At 32.0% G+C, this 25,112-nt stretch overlaps 1 protein-coding gene across 1 annotated transcript in view; it reads left to right on the top strand.

Moving 5' to 3' along the window:
* LOC107436898 (mitogen-activated protein kinase kinase kinase 12) overlaps positions 1-25,112 on the top strand; it is a 58,226-nt gene that overhangs the window by 10,698 nt on the left and 22,416 nt on the right. The window contains exons 2-6 of the mRNA XM_071180605.1: positions 5,835-5,983; positions 7,936-8,252; positions 10,087-10,270; positions 14,344-14,535; positions 20,689-20,847. Coding sequence (XP_071036706.1) covers positions 5,868-5,983; positions 7,936-8,252; positions 10,087-10,270; positions 14,344-14,535; positions 20,689-20,847 — 968 coding nt within the window. The 5' untranslated portion in view covers positions 5,835-5,867. The remainder of the gene's footprint in view (positions 1-5,834; positions 5,984-7,935; positions 8,253-10,086; positions 10,271-14,343; positions 14,536-20,688; positions 20,848-25,112) is intronic.

Below are 25,112 nucleotides of genomic sequence, written 5' to 3'. Positions count from 1 at the left end.
GAAAATCCGTTTTTTGCACGGGGTGAATAAAAAATAAGTAAAGAATATACAAATCAGTACAGAAAAACATTACAAAATCATGCTCAGAACTGAAACGCATATACCGACACAATTAAAGAGCTTGGTGGAAGAACCAGGTAAGTGAAATTTTTAGGAGAATTAAATGAATCTGGGAAAATAACAAAAAAAAAAATGGTTGCATCAATATGGATATGTTTAATGTAACAGATCCTATTTTTGCGTTCACTTTAATCTTAACCTAACTAATCATATCGGTTTTTAGTATGCCTGCAGGATTTTTATTCCTTATTCTAACAGTGGCAAATAAAATAAAGCAAATAATTATTAGTACAGCCTTTTAACAAATCGGTAAGGAAGTAGTTCGGATACAATGATTTTTTTTCTTTCTGAAAATGTCACTTAACTGGTTCTTCCACTAAGTTTTTCAATTCATATAGCTAAAATAATTTAAATTTTTTTATTTAATATTATAAGCTGTCCTTATAGGTGACTTTACGTTACTGAAGTTAGCAAAACTCGTTTTTTGTAGTTTATCCCTTAGAATAAAGATAAAATGTATTTAACATCACTTGTCATGATGTTATTGCTCGCGGCCAACTCATAAATTTACCACTATCAAGTAATTTTCTCAGGTACATATCCCTTTCGAAAGATACATACTTATTTTCGAAGTATCAGTATTAAAGTGCTTAGTATTGGTGCTGTTTTAATAATCACTTAATGTATCAATATTATATTCTATACTTGTATTAGAATATTTGGTACTTATTATATTAACTCTTCAACATTTGAGTTTTGTAAAAAATACATTTGTCAGTAACAGTGAACTAAAGTCGATATAAAAAAAAATAGAATTCTTATAAGTACTTGATAAGGATTTTGGAGCATGATCATTTCTCTATCTGGCCTTTATTTTACAGTTAAAATATTTATGAGTAGCGGAGGAAATTCCTTTAATTCTAATTCATTAAAATATTAACACATTATCTTCGATTTATCAATGGAAAAAATATTTTCTGAAACTGCGGAAAACCCGTTGTAGAATTTTTATCAAAATTGCAGCTCTTACCATAATATCTGTAGTACATATTATCATCAGTAGTACACAATAATTAAGCGTCATCTGCGATTTTCTACGGTTTCCCTAAACGAATTTCCTATAAGCCTTTTCTCCTTTTAATAATTTTTTATCACATAGCTCATTTTATTTTATTTCACTTAATACGTATTATCATTATTAATAAAACATTAGTGCCAATAATAATATGGCGATTTTTACGGCTCTCTTAAATAAAAAAAAATATCTTCTTTCCATTATTTTTTTTTTAATTCTCCATTACTCCAACAATATTTAAGCATCATTGTCGTCAATGGTTGTATCACGATTTTTTCGGTTCTTCTAGACCAGGGGTTTCCAACTTACATGTGGCCGGGGGCCACAATTAAAAGCACAAATCAAATGGCGGGCCGCAACTTATATAGGACTCTGTTATGTTTGAAGGAACATCAAATATTACTGTCAGATTTTTTCCAAGTTGTACAAAACAAAAATATTGAATTACAAATTAAAATAAGAAGTAGATTTTAAAAAATATTTAATTGCATATTTAAAAAATTCGGGCTACAATAACTTTAATGTGCACCCATGTATTAAACAAATAATGTGCACCCGTGTATTAAACAATTAATGTGCATCCATTTATTAAACAATTAATGTGCAACAGATATCTAATTGTTAAGATATAAAACTTTAAAAAGGTTGGTATTAAAACTTACATAGTAGCACACAAAATGTTCAATGACAAAATTGAGGTCTGTCTGCTGCAACCACCAGAGAATAGATATTTACATTTTAAATTTAAAATTTACAAATGCGTGTGCAAATATTTTCGTCCAAAATGATTGGTTTCAAAAAGTTAAATCGGAGAATTTCTTCGAGAAAATTTCTGATACACATATGCTAAATTATATTCACAAAATACAAAAAAGTGAAATAGAAAAGAGAAACATACATAATTATTTTTGTACTTGAATAAATATTTTCTTGGATGCGAAACCTGAGAAATAATTTTTTTTGCACCGTTGGTATGATAAATTTCATAGAAAGGAAGAAATTAGATTTTTATTAACGAGAAAAACATTTTAAACCCATATAGATTTTGTACGAAAATTGTCCGCAAAAAAATTACAACTAATATATTTTAGTTCTCCGGCCACAAAAAATGGCGGGCCGCCAGTTGGAAGCCACTGTTCTAGACAAATAAATATCCTTACTCCATTTCTTTTTCTCTCCAGTACATAGCTTATTTCTTTTATTTCAATATGAATCTATTATCCAAATTAATTAAGCTTCTCTCTAGTGCATAGCTTATTTCTTTTAGTTCAATATGAATATATTATCTAAATTAATTAAGCATCAATAATAATATGATCAGTAATAATTAAGTGTTTTTTTACGTTTCTCCTTAACGAATTACTGGTATCAGACAACTTTAGAGCTTTAGAAGTATAATTTCGATGACGTAGACGACGCGTGCTATCACGTAACGTTGTTTATTGAATTTAAATAGCGAATATTGTTGTTGTTGAGGCTTATCCTCCAATTGTCTGACGAAGTCAGACAAGGTCCATCAGATCGTTGACCCTAAGGAAATCGAGGATCAGAGGGGGGAATAAGTATATGTCTTCTCTGGCATACAATTCATAAGTGTAATTTCGTATTTCATCTAAAATTTAAAAGTGTGTCTAAAATTAAGTGTTATGAAATTAAAAAAAAATGTAAAGAAGCATACAATTTCATAATTGTTATTTTGTATTTCATCCAAAATTTAAAAGTGTGTATAAAATTAAGTGTTATGAGATTTAAAAAAAATGTAAGCAAGCATACAATTTCATAACTGTAATTTCATATTTCATCCAAAATTTAAAAGTGTGTATAAAATTAAGTGCTATGAGATTTAAAAAAAATGTAACCAAGCATACAATTTCATAACTGTAATTTCGGATTTCATCAAAAATTTAAATGTGGGTCTAACATTTTTTAAGTGTTATGACACTAAAAAAGTGAAAGTAAGCATACAATTTCATAGCTGTAATTTCGCATTTCATCTAAAATTTAAAAGTGTGCCGACTATCATTAAACTAAAAAATGTAAATAAGCATACAATTTCAAAATTGATCTTTATTTTGTCATATAAAATTTCAAAATGTGTGTTCCGTCAATTAAATAATAAAAAAAAAATCTAAATCAGATTACAATTTCTAAAAGAAAACGGGAGAATGAAGTTATTCGTCCAAATCTGCATTTTTAATGAAATAATGACAATAATGTAAACAAATCTCAAAACAGCACTTTCCTTCTTTATATAAAATTCTAAAGATAAAGGCAATAAAATATAAAAGAAATATGTTAAAACACTTACGTTATTTCAAAAAGAAAACGTGGAAAACAATTATTCTTCCAAATCTACAATAATCTTTCAATAATCATGATTTATTAGAAGTGGGGGAAATATCCCCTCATGACATTTTTCATAAATTTCTTTTCCTACTTTTCCATTTTCTATTGCGCTATCAATATTATATGAATACTACTGTCAATCAACGTAAGTACTTCACTGGAATACAACTGACCTTGAACTTCACAATTTCCCGAGAATCGATCTATTCGATGCTTTTCCTGGAATTCCAGATCGTTTTCACTTGTGCGACTTTGAGAAATTCTTCCGTTCTTTTGCTCCCGTTTTCCGGAGTATTTGGCATAGTGGGCGAGAGTGAGTCACGCTCCTCTCTAACTTTTTGTATGCCAAACTTTGTGTTTTGGCATGACTCCGGAATGCAAAATGTATTAAATGGTACAATAAGAATTATGGGATATGTAATTATCTAAATGGATAAGTTTTACTATTATAAGTTCGATAAAGTACTCGATATGGACTTTTTAAAATTATACAATAAGAATTATGGAATATGTAATTATCTAAATGAATAAGTTTTACCCTTATAAGTTCGATAAAGTACTCGATATGAACTTCTTAAAATTATACAATAAGAATTATGGAATATGTAATTATCTAAATGGATGAGTTTCTTATAAGTTCGATAAAGTACTCTATATGGACTTTTTAAAATGGTACAATAAGAATTATGGGATATGGAATCATCTAAATGGGTAAGTTTTACCCTTTTAAGTTCGATAAAGTACTCGATATGGATTTTTTAAAATGGTACAATAAGAATTATAAAATATGTAATTTTCTAAATGGATTAGTTTTACCCTTATAAGTTCGATAAAGTACTCGATATGGACTTTTTAAAATTATACAATAAGAATTATGGAATATGTAATTATCTAAATGGATAAGTTTTACCCTTATAAGTTCGATAAAGTACTCTATATGAATTTTTTAAAATGGTACAATAAGAATTATGGGATATGTAATTATCTAAATGGATATGTTTTATCCTTATAAGATTGATAAAGTACTCGATATGGACTTTTTTTAGCGATAGCAAATTTCATTTTATTTTTTAAAAAAATTTATTGCTATATAACTTTTTATCTCTAGTTCCATGTCCGTATCTGCTGAATTGAAGTTTATATATTATGATAAAAAAATTTAAAAGGAACTTTTTTCTTTGGAAATAACGAAATAAGTTTTATATTTCAAATACATACGGTTAGTTTTTCTTATCTTTTTAGAAATGATTGCACATTTTAGTACTTTCAAAACAAATAATAATAATTATTATTATTGTAAAGATATTATCCTTTACACATGCTGATTTTTGTGAAAATAAAAACATATAAAAGTAAAGGTTTTGGGAATTTACTTATACTTATGGAGTTATTAGCTACGCAATATTTACTTTAATCATAGCTATAAATACAAGCTATGTTTGAAGTAAATATTACATTTATTCAAGCTATGTAATAGTGTTTATAATTATGCATGATATTTTCTCTTAATTTCATTTATTATTACTTAATAAATTAAATGAACTCCTTCTCCTGTAAAGATGGTTTAAACTGTACATAATTTTTATTTAGTCTAACTTCATTCTAATTTTTACATGATATGTATTTAATAATTTTTTTTTCTAATTGCAGATAAGAGTTAAAATTTTACGAATTGATTTATTATAATGAGTCTAATTATTTAATATCGATCATTAATTACTTGATTAAAAATTTTATTCTCTTCAAAAAATATAAAAATAGGATAAAAAAAACCAACATGTTTCAAGCGCTCAAAAACAGGCATCCATTTTATAGACTTATCTGACGTGAATGGCAAGAAACAAAAGTGCATTGTTATAAAAACGAAAAGTTTCCAACGAAAAATGGAAAAATAAAGGTGAGAAACAAAACTAGAAAAATCACAGTAACCGAGAGGGAAAAAGGAGGAAAAACAGAAGAAGAGAAGCCATAGTAGCTGAAAAGTTCATAACAGGTGAATATTCACTCTCTATGGTCGAAATCGAATTTATACCCAAGATTCCTACAATATGCAGCGATTGATAGTTTCTCGTATTCTTGTTACGTCTGGTAAGTCCTGAAAATGGGTGCCTGTTTCTGACGCTCTTTAAAGACGTCGACTGTTATTTCCTATTTATTTTTGAAGTGGATGAACTTATCAGGTAATATCTTGCCACTTTAGTTTCTTGGGATCATTCATTTATGTCTAAAATGATGCATGAATTTTAATCAGTCAATTTTACCCTAACCCTGAATAAATATTTCTTTGTATTTAAAATTACTCAATAATCTTTATTCAATTAATTTCATTATCTATTTTTAATTTAAAAAATAGATAACTCCTCCGTTAAATCAGATGGAATAAAAGATGTCAGCAACAATACCACCGTCAGAGATTCCTAGCTCCTTGGAGAGCAGCCTTACCTCTCCTGGATCGTTTGGAATCATGAACAGCAGCAGCGAAAGAGAAGATTTTCAAAAAAGGTATCATTTTTCGCTCCTCGCTTAAAAATGCTTATCTTTCATTTTTGGTAGGAAGTTTTTAATGTAATTCGAAGTTTCCAAAGCTTTTGTTCTATAAAAGAGTGTTAAAAATTAATGGAAATGGTTCAAATATCTCGAGAAATGGGGATCAAATCGAAAATATAAGAAATACACCTGTGAAATATTTTTATTCAATGACATTAAGGTTGTTTTTTGAAGACTCTGTAGTCGCATGAAGTGTAATTTTTTGAGAATAATATGCTATTTTTATGACTAAGTGAATTTGCAACAGTTACTGATAACCGTTAGGTCAAGTTTAGCCTATCTAAAGATGGAGAGCCCTAACATATAGGCCAGTGTCCTATATGTTTATTCTGATAATGGCGCAAAAAGTCAATATGAAGAAAAACCATAGTCTTATGAAATTAAAAAGTGTTTGTGGTCAAATTTTTTAATATTTTGAAGCTGACTCAAATGCTGCATTATCTGAGGGCATAAAAACTTTAAAAAAATGAGAATAAAGCAGTGATTTTGATATTTTCTTCTTGGTGGAAAAATTTCACCAAATTGGCGATTTTCAAAAAAAAAAATGTAATAACTTTTAAAATATTTATATTATTTGTCCGTTCTGTAACCCTTATAATTCTTTATCACAAGATGCTTGATAACTTAGATTCTTTATATCAATACAGTTTAAAATTGCAGTTTCACTTTAAGTGTAAGGCACTTAAATTGTGCATTGTTTATTTTCATGGGCGAAAGAGCTTTGGAAAACCTTCTTACTCAAGACCCCTCCAATTTCACCACCGGGGGTGAAATTAGGAGTCACACACTTTATAAAATAAAGTCTTATAAAAAAATCTTTAAAAAAATTTCTCACACGGAAAAAAGAATTATAACAGCTGTTTTTTGTAGGCACTGTCGATGCATGAAGAAACCTTTTCTTAGCGAATAGTATGTTATTTTCATAACTATGAGTTTTTACTCTAATTCATGATTGTTATGTCAAGTTTAGCCTATTTTAAGTCATCGGCCTCTATGGCGATTCTGAAAAGGAAAAAAGCCAACAGTAATGTGAAAATTAAGAGAGATTGTGATCTGATTTTTTAAAATTCGAAAAGTTACTCTAACGCTGTATTATTTGGGCTAATAAAAATGAGCAAAAATCGAAAATTATTCAATTGATTTTGATATTTTTTTTTTAACTAGGTGTAAAAATATCGCCAAATTGACGATTTTTAAAAAAAAAAGAAATTTCGTATTTTTTAAAATATTTGAATTATTTGTCCGTTTTAAAGCCCACATAGTTCTTTCGTTACGGCAACACAGTAAGTAAGAAACGTGGTAGCTCAAGAGACAGAGCGCTCGGCTCCCAATGACGTGAACCGGGTTCGAATCCCATCGATGGCTGATCGATACGAATCCTGCACTCAGAAGCACCAACCAGAGTGCTGACGTAAAAATATCCTCAGCAGTAGAAGGATCATCGGTTAGAGTCCTCTTGGTGTCAGGCTAACCAAGGGAGGTTTTGTGGTTTTCTTCTCCATGTAACGCAACTGTGGGTTAGTTCCAACAAAAACTCTTCCACGAAGGCTAATTTCACCCAGTATTTGAACCAGGAGTCCCCTTATCTTCTGGATTGGGTTCTAAATTACAAGGCTATGAAGTTGAACATTCGTAGCCTTAAATTCAAAATTTGGGTCGCCAGTTCAACAACTGTTATAAAATAAAATTAGATGAAAAATACTTTTGCCTCAAGAGTAATTTTCTTTTCCTTGACGGATAAGCTTCGAAACCCATAACTTTTTGAGATATTTGAGCCTAATGTTTGCCAATTTTTCCCCTTGATTGAATTCAAAATAACAAGTTGCCAACCCCTTCAATACACATTCTAACAGAAAATTTATTTCAACTTATCACTGATTCATGTTTTTATCCCCACTCCCCTTTAGTTTGCTGTGCCTGAGAGAGGAGACATCATCAAAATCATCCACCACATCTCCGGAGAATCCAATAATAACTTATCCACCAGCAAGATCCAGCAGCACGCCTGTTGTCACAACAGTACCTCCTGGTCCATCAGCAATCACCAGTTCAACCAGTAGTCCTGCCGCCCTGACAACAGTAAGATCTCCTATGGGTGCTCAAGCTTCGAGCTTCATGAGGAATGTTAGGACAAAAAATGGATGGTTGGATGGACTACTAGTATGCCTCCGCCCTGTATGGGGAATTCTGGGAAAAGCAGCAGGAAGTGAACCATCTGATGCTGGTAAAGTTTTGTGATGTTTACCTCAATCAATAAGATTTAACTAGTTGTTTAGTTGTATGTTTTTGAATTTTTCTTTAAGAGGTTACTTGCCGATTATTAACCACTGCCTAATATGGGCTGTTTCCTAGAAAATTTATTAAATAACTTACAAAGTATTAATTATATTGTCTAGTGTATAGTACTATAAATAAATACGGTCAATAGCTAGCGAGTTAACATTAAAATACTTTTGTTATTTTAATGTTAACTCTCCAACTCATGCCTTTATTTCTGACAAATCATTTTATGTGTGTCAAAGTATCTGGTTTAAAGCAGACACTAGTTTTGAGTCAACAAATCAGGTCATTTTTTTTGTGTAAATATAAGTGCAAAACATTATTGTACCTTATCTTGCATCCATAGGAATGCTTTTAATTCAATTAAGCTGTTAATTTATTTCCATTTTCAGAGTAGTAAACCTAATATAAAATGTATGCAATCTTACCTATGGAAAAGTCAATGATTAATTCACTCAAGCTTAATAGAATCTATTTAAATAGTATTTTTCTGTAAAACTTACTGTACATAGGATTTTTAGTTTCGTAACTTGTTCCAGTAAAAGTGGATTTCATGATAAAAAAGCACTGGCACCCGAGTGGTGGTACTTTTTACCATAATTTGATCCTGAATTTTTTACTGTATAGTCCGTAGCTTATAGCTTTCTATACTAACCGATTTTGTTCGACAAGTCCCAGATTTATTCTCTAACTTCATTTCACAAAAAAAGAGACTGACCACAATTAATCCCTTAAAACAATAATAATCTATACACTTTAATAAACCTTTTTTATACATTAAAGTAACAGCTAAAAACAGTGCTATCAGATCTTGAACTTATCGTAACTAAATCGTCAACAATTAAAAACTACCGAGTAAAAATCGGTGGTGTAAAATTCAGAACTTTTCCAATAAACTTTTTTCAAAACATTGGCTTCATCATACAAATAGCATAGACTGTATTTATTCATCTCTGAATAATTTGGTGATCGTGAACAACTAGCATACTGATAAACATTACCAGTAGTTTAGTTAAACGTTCTGAGGCCCAATTTAGTTCAATCCTCTCCTGCTTGATGGCAAACATACTGTGAGAAGAAATGTTATCGACACCGTTAACCTTCATCTATGAAGAGGTACCCTAATATAGAATCGAGTTGAGATGTCTTACATACTAGTGAATTGGAATCGTATATTTGTAGTGGTAGATACACTACAGTACTCCCACGCCAGAATTTTATCTGTGATAGATTTCGATGAATGGGTGCCACTAGTTGATTCATACCTGTTTTGTGAGAAGCCGAGAGAGCTGTATTAAGATCACCGTACTTTTGATCGTGAGAGCTGAGCTGTATTAAGTTGACGGACGTGGTCGCACTTGTGCTGCCATTAGGAGTCGAGTGTATGCAGGCCGAGGTGTGTGATTGAGACTGAGTAGCAACAGCAAGAGGAGGTGGATAATGTCACAGTCACAAGTCAACTGTTCAATGTGGATGATTCATCAAAGTAAGCGTGTTCAGATTGAAGTGGGCGTTACTGTCAAGATAGGCATGTTCATACTGAAGTGGGATTTTCTGTCATAGTAGGCATGTTCACATCACGTTCAAGGGTCTCCAATGTGGGGAGAGATGTTATCGACCATGTTAACCTTCATCTATGAAGAGGTACCCCAACATAGAATCAGGTTAACATGCATTATATACTAGTGAATTGGAATTGTATTTTTGTAGTGGTGGATACTCTACAGTACTAAATGAAATGAATATATATAATATTATGGATTCTATTTTACTTTCAGATGAATGGGAGATTCCATTTGAAAATATTCAAGATTTGCAGTGGGTGGGAAGTGGTGCGCAAGGTGCTGTGTTTCTGGGAGAACTTGAAGGAGAATTGGTTGCTGTGAAAAAAGTTCGAGAAAAGGAAGAAACCGACATCAAACACTTGAGACATCTGCGACATCCCAACATAGTTACATTTAAGTAAGTGTTTTAAATGTTTAAATTTTGGGTTTTAGTCGAAATAAAATTTTTAAGGGACATTTTAAAGATATTTGATACTGTTGCTATTTTATTTATTAAATGTAATGCTTAGTTCGACAAAATTAAATAAACGCACAGTGTATTTTCACGGAAATTAACGCACGCGCAATTGCGATCAAAGTCTTCACAACCAGTTAAGAGATGCTGAATGATTCAATTGAGTTCCTTATTGTATTTTTTTTTTAAATTTAGTTGAAAATAACCAGTGTCCATTATCAATAGCAGTTTGAAATTAATTATAATCGGTATTATCGAAATAATAACTAGGTAAAGATGTTTGTCCGTTTTACACTTTCCAAGAATTTCCCTACAGTAATGATTTTTTAAGATATAGAGCCATTTCCTGGTATATATCTGATCAGTATTCCTTAAAATACTTTTTTTTACTGATTAAGTAAGGTTTGCCCGGTATTCCCTACTCTGATGCACTTTAAGAACCAGTGCCACTGCACCGTATGCACTTTCCCGGTATTTCCTGCTCTATACTTTTCTTAAGATTAGTTGCCTGATATTTCTTATATTGATGTTATTTTAAGGTTAAGTACCACAATACCACTGCTAGTGCATCCATTAAAATGAAATTTTTTTCAAGTGGTTAAATTAAATTTTAAGTACGATAAAAATTTGATGTAATGAATCAAGAATTTTTATTTTGTTTCATTATCAACTAAGTTACAAAAAAAAAAGAAAGAAAGCAAAGAAAAAACAGTAATACAAAGCTTCGTTCTTAGTGATTTAGAATTCGTTGGCATCAAAATTGATTCAGGTGGCTTAACTGTGATGCGTTTATTTCATTTATTTGCCTTATTTTATTTATTTTTCAGCAAGTTAAAAATAAATAAAATAATAAATAATTTAAGAAAGTATTAAAAATATATTTAAAATTATATATTTATATATTTATTTATATATTAATTTAGACACAAAAAATAGTTCAAAAATGCTACATTATTGTAGTCTTTTGGAGAATTTTGGTGATTTTTCAGGATAATTCAGCCTCGAAATATAATTAGTTTTTTCTTCCCACTGAAAAAGTATGAATTCTTCGTGCCTCATTCGGCTCTTTTTCTCAAAATACTCATCGTCTTTTTTTCTGGTCGTTTTTACCCTTTTTTTTTCTTACTTTCATCTTGACTTGAGGTTTGACGTTTTTTACGTTTATTTGTACTTTTCTTTTGAGTTTTCGATCCCACTCTTTTCTGCGATTTTCTCCTATTTTCGCTTTTCTTCAAACGTTCCTTTTTCTCCTCGTATTCTTGAACTGCCTGAAATACCCACTTTCGAATGATTCTCCTCCGCTCCGAATCGGTAACGGCATTTTCAAGCCTCTCCTTTATATCGTTATCTTGATTTTTTGATTTACGAGCCATAATGAAATAAAAAAATTTCCACTGATATTACACACGAATTTTTTTTCATTAAATGATCATCATTTACTGCATGAAGACATTCTGATTGAAAATTTTCATAAATTTTAAAAAATTTAGAATATTAAGGCTTACCAATCTTTAAAAATGTGGGATTAGTTATGAAACATTACGTCTATTGCATTAAACTACTAAAGTTAAAAATAATTTGCTTATGTTTACCTTAAAATTCACTGCTTTAGAGGATTAGTAAAGGAACTAGATTAGTCGAAATTTGTCAACAAAAAACAGCTATTTTTTTTACTGTGGCCAATATTGCTGCTAAACAAAATCCGAAAACAACTTTTGATTGGGTTCACAGTGCGCTCACTGACTTCTTCAACGTCTGGTATTACGTAATATGTTGAAATCTAGTTGAGAGCGCATGCGCCAATAAGCTGAGTTGAGATGCTGGCGCTTACTGTGAATCTACCCTTTCATCAGTTCCCTACTAAATGATAAATAGTGTGAATAAAAACTACATAAACCTATAGACCCTTTTTTTTAAAAATTTATTTGGCTCCAAGGAACAATTTTTGAACAGACACTAACTTGTTTTTGTGCTGAGTCCCATTGAGTGGCTAAAATTAAACTTGCATTATTTATATCAGCCTAGAACCAATTATGGTTGACAAAAATTGGTGTATAGACATTATATGGACCACAGGAAAAATTTAATACAGATGTCAACCACCAGATAAGAAATGTGCTCTCATAAATAGATATAAAAGGAATATTATGTCAATGGATGGTCCCCATTATTAAGATAGAATAAGATAGAATCGAGTTAACATGTCTTATATACTAGTGATTTGGTACTTAATATTTGTAGTGGTAGACGCCACAATATCTCTTATATCAGTCCCTGTTCATAATAAAACTTTATTTTCAATTTGTATTGAATTTTCGTCATACACATACTTAAAACACGCTATTGCAACACTATCAGTCTAAACAGACTACCTTTAGCTATGAATAACTTGTACTGGATGATAAGTTGGCATCGTAAAGACTTTACATGATTTTGAATACTTTTCACGACGTAGTAAGCGACAAGATATCGTAACAAATTATCGTAAGAGTTAGAGTGTATGAATTATAAGAAATATGACTGCAGAGCGGTGATTTCTGGGTAAGTAGTTTAAATAATTGATGCTACCTATATTTTTAAAAGATTAGATTAAAATTCATGGTTTGTGATAGATATAAAGGGAATATCCCCTATATTAGTCCCTGTATATAGTAAAACTGTTGTGATTTCCAGATACAGGACAAAATAATAGGAACACCTGTGAAAAAAATTAAAATATTTTATTAGTAAGGAGTTGGGCTACCTTTGGCCTGAATGACAGCTTGCATTCGACGTGGGATTGACAAATAAAGGTCTTGAACAAAGTTCATTGAAATTTACAGCCATTCCTCTTGCAGGGCTGTCTCGAGTACAGAGAGTGCGCGTGGAGGAGGAAACCCGGCACGGACTTTTTTCTCCAAAAAGTCCGACAAAGGCTCAATGATATTGAGATCAGGGGACCGAGGACACCACGTTAGATGGTCCACTTCATTATTATGCTCATTTAACCACGTTTGAACACAGTGAGACGTGTGAACAGGGGCGTTGTCACCTTGGAACACAGGACGTTCTCCCGGAAAGAGAGTATGAAGCATAGGGTGAAAATGATCTGCAAGAATGCTTCGGTAATGGTCCCCTTTGACTACCCCCCTCAAGACCACAAGAGGCCCCAATCCACGGGCAGATATACCTCCCCACACCATCACAGAAACACCTCCATGTTTCACGGTTGGAGCCAGGCAATCAACATGAAATGCTTCTGCCGGCGTTCGCCCCACGAACACACGTCCAGTGGTCTGGAATAGTGTAAAAGAGGATTCATCAGACCAGATGACTTGTTCCCATTGCAGTTGTGTCCATTTTAGGTGGTCTTGGCACCACTGTAGTCTCTTCAAAGCATTCCGCGCTGAAACTAATGGTTTTGGAATAGCTACTCTGCCATGAATGTTAGCAGCATGCAACTCCCGTTGAATAGTTTTCATGGATACAGGGTTCTGAAGGTGGGTATTCATCTCGGATGTTATCACCGGCAATTGCGTTTTCGAGCGATTATCCTCTTCAACACCCGTCTATCACTGTCTGACAACTTCGACTTCCTGCCGCTGTTGCGCCTCGCCGAAGACACCTTACCCAACTTTGTGTATGCCGTCAGAGTCCTTGATACAGTGGTCCTTGAAACACCTACAAGGTTCACTGTTCTGGACACGGACGCTCCAGCCAGGCGAGCTCCGATTATCATGCCTCTTTTAAGGTCAGAGAGATCGGACATAATCACGTTTTGCTAGAAACAGATTTTTCTCATGCATATCTCACACAGCCAAATGCTAGACAGATACCTTGCCTTTCATCACCACTAGGTGGCACATTCTTGTGACACGTGCCCGCCGCTTATTGGACGGTCGAGAACGACTCCATTCTTTCACAGGTGTTCCTATTATTTTGTCCTATACCTGTATATATATAGCTGTTGAAAAATTTTAATAATAATAAAGTAAATTCGAGTATTTGGTTCTTAAACTTTTTTAATTCTATTTCAGGGGTGTGTGTACACAGTCTCCTTGCTATTGTATCATCATGGAATTTTGCCCTTATGGTCAACTGTATGAAATGCTGAGAAGTGATCGAGACGTACCACCGGAAAAGACAATCGATTGGTGCCGTCAAATCGTGTCCGGAATGGAATATCTACATCAAAACAGAATCGTTCACAGGGATTTGAAATCCCCAAAGTAAACAATCAGTTCATGTTTCTTGCATAATTTATACTTGTAAATATCTAGCTTAATGCTGTGTGGATTCACTTATTCTCAAAATATAATAGAATTGTTGGATGATTTTGAATACATTGACGCCAGAATATCGTTCAAATCTTGAATGGACCACAAAGTTGAACTTCGAACGAATTTTTACAAAAGCTGATGCAATATTTTTTAATTTTTATGAAATAATTTCATCAGCAAGTGAGAGTCATTTTTTTAAGTTGGTAATCCATCGAAATGGTTAGCTATATGAGTGAATCAAATTTAAAAACTGCTAAATACTGTTTTGATAAAACTTGGTAATGATAGAAGGTGTGATAGAGTAAACTACTGTATAAAGAGTGCTAATTGGAATTTTCTTTAAAAAGAAACTGAAATTAAAGTGTGTACACGTTGAGATTCGGAAAAAACCTAAAGGGATAAAATATTTAGAATATATAATATATATATTGGTTATTCTTATCTTTTTATTCCTTGATTCCTTTTGTAATTTCGAACCTTATGTTTCTTTATAAAATTATTATTTCTCAATTTCTTTTTCTATCCCCTCCCTTTCAGCATTTCAGAATTATCCTACTTTTTTTGTTTTGCTTTTACGCCTTTTATTTGAAATCGAGATATTTAATTGCATTTATTACTGTTGTTAAAATTTTCTCTTTGTAATTTTGCATGTATTTTTAGTTTAGATGCATTTATGCAGTTATTATTTTGTTCTTATTTATTATTTTCTAGGATGCTTGAAAATCATTGCATGCTGTCAAAGGTACATAAATTTCGCATTTACTTTTTATTTTTTAAAATTATATTTATTTATTTATTTGCATCCATTTGAACTAATTTTAAACGTTTGTTCATTAGACAAAATGTAAGAGAGAAAANCTTCCTATTTTCGCTTTTCTTCAAACGTTCCTTTCTCTCCTCGTATTCTTGAACTGCCTGAAAAACCCACTTTCGAATGATTCTCCTTCGTTCCGAGTCGGAAACGGCATTTTCAAGCCTCTCCTTTATATCGCCATCTTGATTATTTGATTTACGAGCCATAATGAAATTTTAAAAAAATTCCCACTGATATTAAACGCGAATTTTTTGTCATTAAATGATCATCATTTACTGCATGAAGACATTCTGATTGAAAAATTTCATAAATTTCAAAAAAAATTTGGAATATTAAGGCTTACCAATCTTTAAAAATGTGGGATTAGTTATGAAACATTACGTTTATTGCATTAAACTACTAAAGTTAAAAATAATTTGCTTATGCTTACCTTAAAATTCGCTAATTTAGAGGATTGGTAAAGGATCCAGACTAGTCGAAATTTATCAACAACAAAAAAAAAAAACATTTTTTTTTTAACTGTGGCCAATATTGCTGCTGCATCAAGAGTCGAACACGACTTTAAGATTGGGTTCACAGTGTGCTCACTAACTTCAACGCCCCGTATCTGTTGCAATCTAGTTGAGAGCAATTTCGCCAATATGCTAAGTTGAGATGTTGGCGCTCACTGTGAATCTACCCTTACATCAGTTCTCAACTATATGTTTGTTATAGTTCATTTACGTCGCACTAGACCTGCACAATGAGGTATTAGCGACGGTTTGGGAGACATCCCTGAGGATGATCCGAAGACATGCCATCACAATTTTGATCCTCTGCAGAGGGGATGACACTCCCGCTTCAGTACCCTGACGACCTGCACGCGAAGTCGAGCACTTTATGGTAGAACAGTTTAACGAGGACCAATACCGCACACCCTCGATCCCTACTCAAACTAATCCAAGTGGTCACCCACCTGCACACTGACCGCCGCCAGTGATGTTTGACTTCCGTGATCTGCTGGGAACCGTGTCTTAACGATCAGTCCACTGCGGGACCTCAACTACATGATAAATAGTGTGGAGAAAAAGTACATAAACCTATAGACCCTTTTGTTGCAGTAACTTGTTTTTGTGCTGAGACCCATAGAGTGGCTAAAATTAAATTTGCTTTATTTATATCAGCCTAGAACCAATTATGGTTGACAAAAATTGGTGTATATACATTATATGGACCACAGGAAAAAATTTAATACAGATTTGAACCACCAGATAAGAAATGGGCTCTCATAAATAGATATTGTAGGGATAGTAGTTATAGACAATGTCAACCTTCATCTATGAAAAGGTACGCCGCCATAGAATCGACTTAACATGTTTTATATATTAGTGAATTGGAATTGTATTTTTATAGTGGTAGACACACTACAGAACTCCCCCACCAGAATTATAGCTGTGATAGAATTCGATGAACGGATACCACTAGTTGATGAATTGCTTTTTTGTGAGAAGCCGGAGAGCTGTATTAAGATCATGGTTATACGTGTGGTCACTCCTGTGTTGCTATTAGCAGTCGAGTGTGTGCAGAAACCAGTTTTGTGTAGATGAGACTGAAAAGCAACAACGTGACGATGACGATGACGCAGTCACAATTAGCAAGTCAACTATTCAATGTGGACCATCCATCGAAGTAGGCGTGATATGATCACGTCCAGGTCACCAATATAGGGATAGTAGTTATAGACAATGTCAACCTTCATCTATGAAAAGGTACTCCTCCGTAGAATCGACTTAACATGTTTTATATACTAGTGAACTGGAATTGTATTTTTGTAGTCGTAGACACATTACAGATAAGGAATATCCCTTATATCAGTCCCTGTTCATAATAAAACTTTATTTTCAATTTGTATTGAATTTTCGTCACACTCATACTTAAAACACGCTATTGCAAGTTTCACCGCAACAGCATCACGTGTTATGCTTGCTTTCACTTTTTTTCAGAGCCTCCTGTGTTTTTTTCCGTTTAGCGCTCTCGTAACTTATCGGTTTTCTCAAATTTAGTAATCGCATGATGCAAAATCATTTGACGGTAATGATTTGTGACTTTTTAAACCATTCCAAACTGTCTTTTTATGTACGAAAAGTTCCGTTTACGGGCTAATCATTTAACAATTTCATATAGTTGATTTCTTTTTACCATGATCCATATAGTGTATATACTATATTTTATCGGCATGTCTTCACCATAACAAACACTATCAGTCTAAACAGAGTACCTTTAGCTATGAATAACTTGTACTGCATGATAAGTTGACATTTTAAAGGTTTCGCATGATTTTGAATACTTTTCACGACGTAGTAAGCGACAAGATATCGTAACAAATTATCGTAAAGGTTAGAGTGTATGAATTATAAGAAATATGACTGCAGAGCGGTGATTTCTGAGGATGATCCCGGTAAGTACTTTAAATAATGGACGCTACCCTATATTTTTAAAAGATTAGATTAAAATTCATGGCTTGTGATGATCAAATATATTTATCGTGATGGATATAAAGGGAATATCCCCTATATTAGACCCTGTATATAGTAAAACTGTTGTGATTTTTAACTAGGTATAGTAAAATAAATTCGAGTATTTGGTTTCTAAACTTTTCTAATTCTATTTCAGGGGTGTGTGCACACAGTCTCCTTGCTATTGCATCATCATGGAATTTTGCCCTTACGGCCAACTATACGAAATGCTGAGAAGTGATCGAGACGTACCACCGGAAAAGACAATCGATTGGTGCCGTCAAATCGTGTCCGGAATGGAATATCTACATCAAAACAGAATCGTTCACAGGGATTTGAAATCCCCAAAGTAAACAATCAGTTCATGTTTCTTGCATAATTTATACTTGTAAATATCTAGCTTAATGCTGTGTGGATTCACTTATTCTCAAAATATAATAGAATTGTTGGATGATTTTGAATACATTGACGCCAGAATATCGTTCAAACCTTGAATGGACCACAAAGTTGAACTTCGAACGAATTTTTACAAAAGCTGATGCAATATTTTTTAATTTTTATGAAATAATTTCATCAGCAAGTGAGAGTCATTTTTTTAAGTTGGTAATCCATCGAAATGGTTAGCTATATGAGTGAATCAAATTTAAAAACTGCTAAATACTGTTTTGATGAAACTTGGTAATGATAGAAGGTGTGATAGAGTAAACTACTGTATAAAGAGTGCTAATTGGAACTTTCTTTAAAAAAAAACTGAAATTAAAGTGTGTACACGTTGAGATTCGGAAAAAACCTAAAAGGATAAAATATTTGGAATATATATATATATTGGTTATTCTTATCTTTTTATTCCTTGATTCCTTTTGTAATTTCGAACCTTATGTTTCTTTATAAAATTATTATTTCTCAATTTCTTTTTCTATCCCCTCCCTTTCAGCATTTCAGAATTATCCTACTTTTTTTGTTTTGCTTTTACGCCTTTTATTTGAAATCGAGATATTTAATTGCATTTATTACTGTTGTTAAAATTTTCTCTTTGTAATTTTGCATGTATTTTTAGTTTAGATGCATTTATGCAGTTATTATTTTGTTCTTATTTATTATTTTCTAGGATGCTTGAAAATCATTGCATGCTGTCAAAGGTACATAAATTTCGCATTTACTTTTTATTTTTTAAAATTATATTTATTTATTTATTTGCATCCATTTGAACTAATTTTAAACGTTTGTTCATTAGACAAAATGTAAGAGAGAGAATCAAAATTGTATTTTCGCAAGAATAGACTAAAACTGAGTATATTCCGTCGTCGTTTCGGACCTAATTACAGTGACATGGAAGTTAAAGTATCTATCATTATTTCATTCAACCGAGCTAAATGGAACTAAGAATTCAACACAAATACACTTACCAATATATAGGATGATAAGAAATAACTTGGATAAAGTTTAAAACCAATTATTTTTATCCCAACATATTGTAAATTCATTTTTGAAAGTTTCCTTAGTAACAAAATTTTTCCCCCTCAAAGCGTCGAGGGGGTGTTCCTGGGTGTAATGGGCGATTTACGTAGGAGCTTGCTCATGGTAGGATCACCCTAGGCCTTAAGACCATTCCATTATGCTTAGCTAAGGTCTGTTGGCAATGAAGTAGAGCAGCTTTCCACCCCAGGCGCTCTAGTGGTTAAACAATAGAAGCTGCCCATTTCCACATCCATGAATTCTTTTTACTTTACTATTGGACTTCCTGGGGGTGTTTGGCTTCATTTACTTAGTCTAGCGCATGATGGACATTGGGAATGGCAACAACAACACAAAATTTTTTGGAAATCAGAAATGGACCTTCTAACACGAGCTGCTTCAACACACCCAGCTAAAGGCAATCAAGAATGGGGCAAGGCACATTTTTCTGACTTTCTTACAGCACTAGAATAGCCACATTTGAAAAAAAATATTCCCATTTTTTCATACCTTAGAGGCAATGTGATAAAATTTACAACACATTACCATGTCAAGATTAAATTCCTGAAGTATCCAATTGCAGAAAATTGCGCGACGCATCATGACTTTGCCTAAAGGACAAAGATAGTCGCCAATGTTTATTTGTCTTAGTTTTTACTTTCCCCTATCATTTTGTATTTAGTCGCCAAAGAAGTTTAGTTTTATGGAACTGAAACTATAGTTTGCTAATTTTTGTGCTTTTATTTGTACTGCATTCATGTTATTTCGATTTATTAAAAGCTGGTTACTTTGAAAAATTTAAATATCTTACAAATACTAATGCTTAAATATTTACTTGAATGTTTTTTTTTTGCAGTGTTTTATAAACAATCAAATTTTGTATCACGCGTGCCTAAGTTATTTCTTGTATACATATGCAAATGAACTATAAGAAAAACAGCATGCTATGGAGTGCTTTCTATTGCAAGGGTAAAGGTAAATGGGGAAAAAAACAACAATGCCTGCCTTGTAAGAAGTAGGCACCGTAACTCAATCAACGTTGTATGGTTGAATATGCTGATTTGACTTCCTCTTACTACAACAGAAGTGCACAATCATGATTTGTCTTGTTAATACATTCGTTGAATGACGTGTCCATGAATGCGTCTGTGAGAAACTATACCAATTTCCTCATCACTACAAACATAAACGGGATTAAAACTCAAAAAAAGACAATCTTTCTTTATTTGCTTATTACTTGAATACAAAATTGTCGTTTCCTTTCGATTTGCACTTATATCTTGATTGTTTTTAATGTTAGTTCACAATTAATATTAATGTTTTGGTATTGTTCCATAGCGTCCTGATTAGTATGAACGAAGTTCTGAAAATATCCGATTTCGGGACGTGTCGCCAGTTAAACGACATCAGCACCAAGATGTCGTTTGCTGGCACGGTTGCATGGATGGCGCCAGAAGTTATTCGACATGATCCCTGCTCCGAAAAAGTTGACATATGGTAAGTCTTTTTACTTTCAAATCTCAAATTTGGAATAATATTTTTTTATGTTAAGAATAATTGTTGTGAAATTAATGAGAAATTTGCAAAAAAAAAAACCTACTTGCAAATGTTTTTGTAAATAAAAATCGAAAAAGTTTATAGGTCCGTAATATTTTGGAACGCAATGAAAATGGCAGAAAAAATTATTCTTATCCAAAATCATGCGAGATTAGGAAAAAAAAAGTATTATTATAACTGCATATATAAAATTATTTGCTGAATAACAATTGATAAAGAAACATAACATTCTTTTGAATATTGCAAAACAACCACAAAAGGGCCATTTGAAAGACAGCATATAATTATTAATATAAATATGTTAAAAAAATATTGAGTATACCAACGTTTATGTGATACGCGTCCTGAAAATAAAATCGTAATACTCTATGAATGAAAAAATTTAATAACATAAAAACCTCAAGTAAAATCTACTCTGCGTATGGTATGTTATTATGTTTATATATATATTTTGCTTTTATTAAACGTTTTGTTTTTCTACGATCGTAGTCGTTGACACTATTCGAATAGTGTCTACGACTTGACATGTGGTGAGCGTAACGGTAGAGTTTATTCCGGCAGTTCATGCAAAAAGGCAAAGAAAATAGAAGCCAAAGAGAGATGAAGATAAGGAAAAAAATGAATACAAATTCCTTATTTGACGAAGTGTGGAAAAGAATAAAAAATCCAACTTAAAGAGCTTTCTATTGTAACGAACCAAAGAATCGAAATGGTTTGCCAGTTTAGAAATCTCGCCAAAAGAAATGCACTCATATTTCGTGTTTTTTCCCATGTATGGAAAAGTGAACTCAATTGCTAAGCTTCCTCGCCCGTACCAATTTTTCAACGAAGATGGTGAAAATGTATTTGCACTTTAATTTAGCCATTGAAACTCCCTTTCCTTGTTTGTATGAACTTGAAAAAACGGTTTTCGAAATTCATCGGCAGAAATAAAAATAAATATCTAACATCTATTAGCATCATGGATTTTGTAAGAAACTAAATTGTTATTAGTTACGTTACAATTTTTTTTTCTTTGTACAGTTATGTTAAATACCAAACCGTTATAAATGTTAGTATTTAATCTTTAGAAATAATTTTATTCATGCTCTCATTGCAATTTATGTTGTGTTTTCGAACTTTGAATGGACTTCTCACTTATGCATCTCTTTCACGTACGTTTTTTCCCTTTATTTCTCTGACCGGTGGGGGTTTCAACGTCATGAAGCTTAACGCATTCAAGCCAAACTAAACCATGAATGAAACAAATACGATTATCATAATTTTTTGCAAAATGAAGAAACATGAATTTCAAAATAATTCAAACGTTTATGTGCAGTGACCGTTTTGCAGGCTATCCCGTCGACCATCTTCGCTAAATCTGAAAATGAATTTGGTAAAGATTCAAATTTAAACATTTTCCCATTTTTTGCATGCAATAAATTATATTCGTATTTTGTCTATTTCTTTATGATCAATTACCATGAAAAAAAAAATTAGAAGGTACCAAAATGACTTAGGCCGGGTGCTGGCGAAAATAGTAGAAGGAATAATACACAAGCATTCAGTTGCGTAAACTATGAAATATGATTCTAGATTTCTAAGTAGGTAGCTTTATTTTAAGTATTATTATAAAGGTTTCTACAGCGAAAACAATCGAAGAACAAATATTTATTCTGCAGTTTTTTTCTATCTCATTCAGAATATTTCATGTGCTATTTTTTCGTCAAATGAAATATATTTCAGTTTGCAAAATATATGACATAGTTGTTTTCCTTCATTTATATTTGTTATTTCAAGCAAGCAACTTTTTCTTTTCGCCAAATGTGATGATTAGTGCCAGATTGTCACCATTCATTAGACTTTTCATTAATAATTTTTATCATTTCAGGGTAAAAAAATTGCCAACTATTGTTAACCCTTTGGCGTAGAATTTTTATGAAACATATTTTTCATCCTTGTTACATAATTTTGCATTAATTTAGGCCAAAATAAGCGAAAAAATGTTACAGTTAGCACTTTAATAATTTATGTTTATGAAATACAGTATGAAACACCGGTGGGTTAAAGATAAAATCTTCAAAATAATAATTTTTCAAACTTGCACTTATTTGAAGTTATTTAGATCTAAGAGAAACATTAATTCATAAATGAAACTTCTTTAATTTACGAAATCAATTATTGATAATTTTTAAATGTAAATAAAAAATGTATATTTTTTTTTCAGTTTTGATTTTTTATTTAGTACAAATTTGATTCCGATAATCGGTACTTATCCATTTCGCAGGAAGAAGTGATTAAGTTACCAATTAAAAATCACCGGGTTAATGTAAATTAAACTCTTATAAAAATATTTTGGTGATGTCTTTCAAAAAAAAAAGAAAAAGAAAACTTTATACATATACTTACGCCGGCGAAATGGAAAAATACTCGATAATCTAACAGATTTTTTTAGTAACTATTATAATGTTTATAATTAAAATATACTAAAATATTTTTTTGCTTGTAAATAGACTTTCTGAAAAAATATATTAAAAAAGACTCCGGTGTTTCATCTGCTTCAAAGGATTAATACGAGTAATACTTGTGTAAATAGGTACTGCTGGTATTGTATTAAAAAATAAATTATACTGTCGAAATAGGTGCCTCATATAGTTACCGTGGTAATAGGTCTGGTATAGTTACTGTGGCGTAGTGATAATAAATTTTTTTCAGTTTCCCAAACTGGAATAGTACTTACATACGAATGCGAATTTCATTTTCACAATTTTACAGTGGATTATGCTTTTTATCTTTTTCTTTTCATTCTTTCTTTCAGTGTTTCTAAAAAAAATGTAATTAGCTGTAGATAATGAACTTTGATAATATCGGGGCTATGAATGAATTAACAATATTGTAATTAGTTTTCCATACATTTTTGATTTCTCATGAAGAAAATAGAGGTAAAAATGAACCAAACATCGTGCGGTAATTGCTTCGAATAAATAATTCAAATGAGTTACATGCATTTAATAACGAAAGCATTTAAAACTAGAATTTTTGATTTTATTAGATTCTACTAAGTATAATGGCACTTATCCGCTAACTGGTTGCATGATGAAAATCTTTGCACCAAAACTGGTACCAAGTTTTTAAAGTATGAAAAAAGGTAGAGTTATCTTTAGTTAATGTTAGTTGGGTACCAGATAAAGTTTGGCGATTTTCGCCAAGCTTCGTCTTGTACGCAGGTAACGGATAAGTATAATACTAATAAACGCTAAAATGATTCTAGAAATTTGAAATTATGCTATATCATTGTTGAAGTGTAGAATCGGGTGGCCCCTCTGATATTTGGTGATTTGAAAACATGCCTATGTAATTGCACATAAAAGTAAACTAAGAACCAATCGCATAACGGTGAATGGAAATTGTGGTAACCCGATGCTGAAGTCATTAGCAGACACAGCAAGAAAAGAATATCAATATCTAGAATCTAATAAAATCAACCAGAAACTGAGCTTCAGCAAAATTTTACAATTAAAATTTGTCGCCAAACCAAGAATTCTACATTTACAACAACTTAAAACAATACGATGAAAAATTAGGGGAAAATATGCTTGAGGGTGCCCCTTGGCGACTTATGTTTGGCGCCATACTTGTTTGCCCGGAACGCCGTGGTAACCCACAAACAGGACACTTATATCTATTACTAATTAAACCTTCATTCATACACCAGTCAATCAGTGCTTTTTTCCCTTTGTTATTCAAATCGTACAGAAACTTAAGATTTATCTTATTGACAGTATTCATTTTTAGTACCAGAAGCAAATAACCTTACCAGCCGGTATCCAAAGTAGAACTAACGGATCTCTGGAATTACATTTAAAAATTCATCTAAAAAGCAATGCTAAATTCTAAACTAATCAGAATCACGATTCAAATCTAAACCTATCAGAATCACGATTCAAATCTAAACCAATCAGAATCACGATTGGTTTTCAACATCACCCAGCTTGGCGATCAATCGCGATCACAACTTGGCGGGGGCACCCTCAAGTATAGTCTACCCAAAAATTAAATAAATATGTAAGAAATAAAAGAAAGATAAATACTTTTGATGATTTATTATCTGCATTTCGATACATGTACTTCAATTACTAAGTCAACATTCACTTACTCCATTTCGGCATTTAAGCTGTAAGTTCATTCAATTTTGATTTTAAAAAATTTTGTTCTCACTGCATGTT

This window comes from Parasteatoda tepidariorum, chromosome 5 (assembly GCF_043381705.1).
Source record: "Parasteatoda tepidariorum isolate YZ-2023 chromosome 5, CAS_Ptep_4.0, whole genome shotgun sequence".
Lineage (NCBI taxonomy): Eukaryota > Metazoa > Arthropoda > Arachnida > Araneae > Theridiidae > Parasteatoda > Parasteatoda tepidariorum.
Note: the sequence above shows the minus strand (reverse complement) of the source record. Positions and strands in the feature narration are given on the sequence as shown.